We start from the raw sequence: 8,176 nt of genomic DNA on the forward strand, positions 1-8,176 counted from the left end.
TCTTTTTAAAATGATAAATTTATGATTTTATTTTTTATTTTTGTATAGGTTTTTTTTTTTTTAAATCTTTGATGGGTTGACACCTAACCAGACCCATGGGTTGGGTTAGGGTTTTCCAAACTCTAAGAAAGTAAAAAAAAAAAAAAAACAAATCAATCATGATCAAGTGAAAATGAGAAAATAAAATAGAAAATAAAAAAGAAGAAGAAAGAGGAATACAAAAAATAAATAATGGGATACATGTTAATTGTATTATTTTTCTAATGATTAAACAAATTCAAACATTGAAGAACAATTCAAACCTATATGTTAAAGGCTAATAGTCTATATATTATATTTTCCCCCTTTGTGAAATTATTCTGGCCCGGATTGGATGCTAAAGGACACGTATATAAAGAACGGTGCTGTCGGAAGCATCATCAATAAATATACATATTTTTTTCCGAAAGTTTCCATCATTCATATTTAAATCCATAATATAGCACAATATTACAGAGAATAGTATGAGATTTAACATTTTTACATCATTTTATGTTGACTTAAATTTGATAATAATCAAAATTTAAAACACAAAAACTTGTGTGAGACGGTCTCACGGATCGTATTTTGTGAGACAAATACCTTATTTGAGTTATACATGAAAAAATATTACTTTTTTATGCTAATAGTATTATTTTTTATTGTGAATATCGGTAGGGTTGACTCGTCTCACAGATAAAAATTCGTGAGACCGTCTCATAAGATACTCACTCAATTTAAAAATAGCTATACATATGTGTATATACGTTATACCCATCTTTCAATTAATTTTTCTCATTCATCGTCTCATCTTAAAGCAAAATCATATCTTAGTGATTTGCCATTATATTATTTTCTTCTCAAAAAATATAAATAAATTATTATATGCACACCCATACTCCAACTACAATTCATGAATTCAATAGCAAAATAAAATTTTCCATCTTATGACTTTTCTAGTTTGAGTTTTGATTATCTGAGTTTTCAAAATTTAATTTTGATGCGATAAAATTGATTTTTTTTTTTTTGCTTTCAATAGTATTTTATCGGAATACTGACATTGTTGCATAATTTAACGTTGATGTGAAATTATAACATGATATTAAAAAATATTAACGTGACATTAGAAATAATTGACTTGTCTGATTGATATTAACCAAAATAATCGAGATATTAACCAAAATAATCGAAAATGAACCGTTACTGTCTCAAAATCAAACTTTGAAATTTGACGGATCAAAATCTAAGATTGTAAATTAATAGGAATATTCAAATTATAATGATATTCTTATGCTTAACCAATAATATGAGAATGCTTCATATTCTTGAACTTTCAAAGACGTTTTCTTTATTGATTCTTGTTTCAACAACTTGTCCCATTTTGTAGATACACAAAGTGCTGGTCCCAAGTTTTCACAATCAAGGATGGCGATGTTATAATATATCGAGTGCGATGATGTGCGGTTTCAACTAACCTGGAGAGAATCTTGCTTTGCTCTAGACTGCAAATTATCTCGTTTCACAGTAAATAGTAATGCTGGCATTGTTGAGTTTCTCGAGCTTGTTATGATTGAGATTTTCCGGAAATCATCTCGGAATTCTTGAGATAAATATACGGATGTGGGGTTGATCAGTTCGTTCGGTTTCAGAATCCGACGCTGCATGTGATAATTTGTTGCTGTCACAAGTGATCAACGATGGCTGAGGTAAACCATTTTGATAAAGAAGCAGAAAATGGACAAAACCAAACACCAGGAACCACAGATATAAAACGAATCTCAGACAGCGGAAATGAGCAGATTGGAGACGTGAATAAAGTTCCATTCTATAAGCTATTCTCATTTGCAGACTCAGCAGATTATGCACTAATGGCCACTGGATTAGTCACAGCTATGGGAAGTGGATTAAGCCTGCCGCTCATGACGTTGTTATTTGGCGAATTAGCCAACTCATTCGGAAATAATGTAGGAACTCGAAGCGTCGCTCATGAAGTCTCCAAGGTATTATCATATAATACCATGCATATCTAGCAGCTGTAAATTTTACATTTTTCTGAACACTAACATGATACTACGCTGTCCCGTCGTTAGGTGTCCCTAAAGTTTGTGTATCTAGCCGTCGGATCTGGTATAGCTGCATTTGCCCGTAAGTAAATTTACGAATCGCTTTCATTTGTGGTATTTAATGAACATTAGAGCTCTAAATTAATTTGCTTCTTGGCAGAGATATCATGCTGGATGATCACAGGGGAAAGGCAGGCTGTTCGAATAAGAAATTTGTACCTCGAAGCCATTCTAAGGCAAGATATTGGATATTTTGACAAAGAGGCGAATACTGGAGAAATTATGGATAGGATGACAAATGAAACTGTTTTGATTCAAAATGCCATAGGCGAAAAGGTAATTCTTGAAGTTCTAAACTCTCTCTCTTGATGAACAAACAGTCCAACTTTGTTTCTTCGCTGGAAATACCTACAGGTAGGCAAGTTTTTACAGCTTTCAGCATCGTTCTTTGGAGGGTTCGTGATAGCTTTCACGAAGGGATGGATTCTTGCTCTCGTCTTGCTTTCGGTGATCCCTGTTCTAGTTATCTCTGCTGCTTCAATGACTGTCCTCATATCGAAGTTGACATCACGTGGACAATCCGCATATTCTGCAGCAGCTGTTGTTGCTGAACAAACCATTAGCTCGATAAGAACTGTAAAGAAAACTCATGACACCTGTATCACTTCTTCCTTTTCTTAGGTTTGGGATGAACTTCTTACTTTAATTGATTGCATGTGTAGGTTGCATCTTTCACAGGGGAAAAGCAAGCTGTCGCTAAGTATGAAAAATCTCTATATAGAGCTTATGAAGCTGGTGTGCATGAGGGCTTGGCTGCTGGATTAGGTTCTGGTGTATTTATGTTAGTTCTATTCAGCAGTTATGCCTTAGCAATATGGTTCGGTGCGAAGATGATTATACACAAAGGATACTCGGGTGGAGATGTACTGAACATAATAATGGCCGTTCTTATGGGATCTCTGTAAGTTTCAGTTCTAATGTTTGCTGTATGTCAATCAACATACAAGTCGGAAGCTTGTTTCATGTGCATAGATTTATAAGTAAATTTCGTTTGGCTATTTAGTTCTTTAGGACAGGTATCACCATGCTTGAGTGCATTTGCCGCTGGTCAAGTTGCTGCTTGTAAAATTTATCATGCAATATCAAGAAAACCAGAAATAGATCCTATCAGTGCAGAAGGAAGGGTATTGAAAGACATCAAGGGGGATGTTGAGCTTCACGACGTGCACTTTAGCTACCCTTCTAGGCCAAACGAGAACATATGTATCGGGTTTTCTCTACGAGTTCCAAATGGGACAACACTAGCTTTGGTTGGAGAAAGCGGAAGCGGAAAATCAACGGTCATAAATCTTGTCGAGAGGTTTTATGATCCACAAGCTGGCGAAGTGCTGATTGATGGCATTAATATCAAAGAATTTCAGCTCAGATGGATTAGAGGAAAAATCGGGCTCGTAAGCCAGGAACCTGTGTTGTTTACTTCGAGTATTAAAGACAACATTTTATATGGGAAGGATGGTGCATCGATTGAAGAAGTTGAAAATGCTGCAGAACATGCCAATGCTGCTAAATTCATAGACAAGCTGCCTCAGGTAACACACTTCTTTTTTCTCGTTGTACATTAACATTCGCGGGGTGCAATATACTTATCGTTTGGACTTCTATATTTCCAGGGGCTAGACACGATGGTTGGGCAGAATGGGATTCAACTATCCGGAGGGCAGAAACAGAGGATAGCTTTAGCCAGGGCAATCTTGAAAGATCCAAGGATTTTACTTCTAGATGAAGCTACAAGTGCACTTGATGCAGAATCGGAGAGAGTAGTGCAGGAAGCACTGGACAGGGTCATGATCAACAGAACAACACTTATTGTGGCGCATCGGTTAAGTACAGTGAAGAACGCCGATGCCATTGCTGTTATTCAGCATGGAAAGATTGTGGAAGAAGGTTCTCCTAATCATAAAAACATTCGTATTCCGCAAGATTTTATTAGATTCTGCTCGATTTTTTTTTTAATATTAGCATTTCTAATGCTTGTTAATAGCCCTTCATTTCGAGAATAGGAAGGATCCGAGTCTTACGCTTCAACTGTCCAGGTTCACATTCAGAATTGACGCAAGATCTTGATGGGGCATACAGTCGACTCATCCGGTTGCAAGAATTTAACAAAGCTTCACCACAAAATTCTTTAAATGATAAATCTGGGGAAGATATTACCTCTGATTCTGGACAACACTCGAGCCAGCATATCTCATCCTTACGATCCTTAAGCAGAGGATCATCAGAAACAGGAAACAGCAGCCGGCATTCATTCTCGTTGTCAATGGGTGTCCCCCTTCCGGTCAATAAATTGCATTCATCATCCGGGGACCCGAAAAATCTAACTTCATCACAACACAAAGTGGAGCATAAAATCCCACTATGCCGGTTGGCTCGTCTTAATAAACCCGAAATTCCGGAGTTACTACTTGGTTCTTTAGCTGCAGGTGTCAATGGTGCCATATTACCACTCTTTGGGTTCCTATTCTCCAGTGTGGTAACAACATTCTATGAGCCGGCTCACAAGCTTCGGAAGGAATCTAAATTTTGGGCTTTCATGTTTGTTCTTCTCGGTTTGGTGTCTCTTCTGGCGACCCCTCTAAAGACGTACTTCTTCTCCGTGGCAGGGTGTAAGTTGATTAAACGAATAAGACTAATGTGCTTTGAAAAAGTCGTTCACATGGAAATAAGTTGGTTCGATAAAATGGAGAACTCGAGCAGTTTAATAAGCTCACGGCTCTCAACAGACGCAACATCTGTTAGAAGTTTAGTTGGGGATTCGCTTGGATTACTTGTACAAAATATTGCAACAGCTGCAGTTGGTTTGATCATTAGTTTCACGGCGAGCTGGCAACTGTCTCTCATAGTTTTGTTCCTGCTACCTCTTATTGGGCTCAATGGATATTTTCACATGAAATTTATTGCAGGATTTAGTGCTGATGCTAAGGTCAATGTTCTGCCAGAACTTTTGAACCTTGAAATTTTTAATCCAAAAACTACTCATTCAAGTCATTCATTCTTTCCACAGAAATCGTACGAGGAAGCGACTCAAGTTGCAGGTGATGCTATTGGAAGTATACGGACTGTTGCTTCATTTTGTGCAGAAGTAAAAATACTAGAGCTACACAAGGAAAAATGTGAAGTTCCCTTGAGACTAGGAACCCAACAAGGCCTATTAAGTGGAGCAGGTTTGGGGATATCCTTGTTTTTTCTTTATTCAGTTTATGCTGTAAGTTACTATGCTGGAGCTCGATTAGTTGACGCTGGAAAGATAACGTTTGGTCACGTTTTTCGGGTAAGTGGAGGTTTTTTTTTTTTTTTTTTTTTTTTTCATTATATGCAATTTTTTTGGTTCGAAGCAGATACTGATTTTTAATAGTTGGCAGGTTTTTCTTGGTCTTAGTATGACAGCTGTGGCAATATCTCAGTCAGGGGCCCTCGCACCGGACTCCGGCAAAGCCAGGGCTGGTGCTGCTTCTATATTTACATTTCTCGACCAGCAATTGAAAATAGACTCTTTGGACAACTCTGGGATGATTTTGGAAAATGTGAAGGGTGACATTGAGTTTCGTAATGTTAGTTTTAAGTATCCAAGCAGACCTGATGTTCAGATTTTCAAAGATTTGTGCTTGGCAATTCACTCAGGCAAGGTAAGTAGGAAAACAAGCCCATTTTTGTATCCAACAGAAAGTATTATCAAAATAAAGGCTATCAAGCTGATATTTTTTTTATCAGACTGTTGCGCTCGTCGGTGAAAGTGGTTGCGGAAAATCGACCATCCTATCTTTGCTGCAACGATTTTATGATCCAGATGCAGGACAAATCACTCTAGATGGCGTCGAAGTTCAAACTCTGAAGTTGAAGTGGTTAAGAAAACAGATGGGGCTAGTAAGCCAAGAGCCTGTTCTATTCAATGACACAATTCGGGCCAACATTGCCTATGGAAAGGAAGGCAGCGCCACGGAGACTGAAATTTTTGCTGCTGCGGAGTTGGCTAATGCACATAAATTCATCAGTAGTTTACAAGAGGTATGTTATCTATTTGAAATCTATACGAAAATCGAATAGCTTTCATCTGTGCGGATGATAAGACAATAATTGATCGCAAATCATTATTTGATCCAAAGTTTGACTCAAATTCTACCAAATATTAAAGCCATAAATCATTCTTCATCGTCCCATCCTTCGAACCAAATGGTCATATGCAGGATGCTGATCAGTTATAGATCACCACATGTTCATGATCTAAATGAGACCATATTTACATGTAGTATTAAACCTGAATCGTTATTACAAATTATTACAACTCAAAGTGTTGCATAACATGTTTCCTAAATCTTGAAATAATAGGGATACAACACGATGGTCGGAGAGAGGGGGATTCAATTATCCGGAGGACAGAAGCAACGAGTGGCCATTGCACGAGCTATGCTAAAGGGACCACGGATATTGCTACTCGATGAAGCCACGAGTGCCCTTGATGCCGAATCAGAGAGAGTGGTTCAAGATGCTTTAGACCGAGTCATACTGAACCGAACCACTATTATCGTTGCACACAGGCTATCCACAATAACGAATGCTGATGTTATAGCGGTTTTGAACGACGGAGTCATCGCTGAGGAGGGGAAACACGAAGATTTGATCCATAAGAAAGATGGCATTTATGCCTCTTTAGTTGCATTACAGGCTGCTGGTGCTTAAGGAAGCGCATATATTATGTTAATTTGAAAGGAGAAATAATTACGTGACCATGTTTTATTATGTCATGTAAAACTGATTGAATTGTACGAGTATTGCTTTCAAAATAATTAAGTCACCATTTCTCTCTTTATCTTCAAAAAAACCATTACTAAAACATACCCAAATTTATTGCTTTCAAAATCTATATCTTTCAATAAATTTTGTCCGTATATTTCGATGGAAAAATTGCAATTTTAGTCATGTAAGATGAATTGTTTTGAATTTTAGTTTTATAACTTATTAAAATTTGGTTTTCATCTCGTAACTTAGATTTTCTTTTAATTTTTGTTTTTTTTTTAATTTTTTTTTCGATACCACTAAATCCATCGAATGTGATTTATTTGTGTTCGATGCTCTAGACTTGGCACACATATATGTGGCGAGAGTAATGTCACGTCCCGAGACCAAGACATATGACATCGGCGTATTTTCACAATCAAATAATTGTAAAACAACAAGCTCCAGAAGTACATAATTTCCAAACCAATCTATTTATTCATAAATAGAAAACATTGTCTTTACAAGTTCGAATAATCACAGAATGTTTTATAGAAGCAGAGGTAAAACATTAACTATGGTACAGAAGCATATAACTTGAAATAAACTGATAACAAAATGAAAATTAAACATTGACATCAGTCTTCTCTTTCCTAATAACCCGAAACAATAGTTGATCAATTTATTTTGAATTTAAATTAATAGACAATTCACAACATATAATTATTCACATATAAGCTCATATAAATAAAAATGATTCAAGAGTGAAGACATCGATAACCTTTGTGCATCTCACTGTATACCAAAAGACACGAGAGAAGGAGCGAGCATGAAATTTGTTAGTTGTATACCTGCAAAGATATGGATAGAAACAAGAGCCAAGTGCTCGAAGAATGTGGTAATAATGAATTATATCATAAACATCCTGATTCAGAAAACGGCCTTCTTCTGGAAATCCATGTTGTCACTACCACAATCATTGGGGGACTCATTCAACAATTCCCCATCCATTCGAACATAGGACCAGCTGCTGATTTGACATCCTTCTACTCTGTCCTACACAAACTTGCCATTCGCAACTGGATGCCGTCGATGAACTCCATAGTTGTGACGAGACAATAGGCCACAACTCTCTACTCCATTGGCAATAATCGAGCCTTTAACTTTGGGAAGCTGGTCTTCCACACGGTAATGCAATTTGCCGAAGGGGGACTCAAATCCTCAAAGCTTCCTTTTTCCTCGTTGCTGTATGGGATTCTCGAATCTCAAGGTTTTGTGCGAGATGTTAATTAACTATAGGGACCCATTGTGCAGCCACGCAG

General features: G+C 37.0%; 1 protein-coding gene across 2 annotated transcripts; it reads left to right on the forward strand.

Moving 5' to 3' along the window:
• The first annotated feature begins 1,348 nt into the window (after positions 1–1,348).
• Positions 1,349–6,953, forward strand: LOC140834140 (ABC transporter B family member 11-like). 2 transcript variants are annotated; one of them, XM_073198810.1, is made up of 13 exons: positions 1,349–1,724; positions 1,867–2,018; positions 2,109–2,163; positions 2,242–2,417; positions 2,496–2,717; positions 2,804–3,042; positions 3,145–3,670; positions 3,752–4,025; positions 4,175–5,064; positions 5,146–5,412; positions 5,504–5,767; positions 5,853–6,146; positions 6,468–6,953. In XM_073198810.1, the coding sequence occupies exons 2-13, from the start codon at positions 1,887–1,889 to the stop codon at positions 6,816–6,818; spliced, it is 3,690 nt and encodes a 1,229-aa protein (XP_073054911.1). In that variant the 5' UTR covers positions 1,349–1,724; positions 1,867–1,886; the 3' UTR covers positions 6,819–6,953. The 2 variants fall into 2 exon arrangements, with proteins under 2 accessions (XP_073054911.1, XP_073054910.1); XM_073198809.1 differs by having other exon boundaries at positions 1,349–2,018.
• Positions 6,954–8,176: the final 1,223 nt, after the last annotated feature.

Source organism: Primulina eburnea, chromosome 6 (assembly GCF_022965805.1).
Source record: "Primulina eburnea isolate SZY01 chromosome 6, ASM2296580v1, whole genome shotgun sequence".
In the NCBI taxonomy this organism is placed as follows: Eukaryota; Viridiplantae; Streptophyta; class Magnoliopsida; order Lamiales; family Gesneriaceae; genus Primulina; species Primulina eburnea.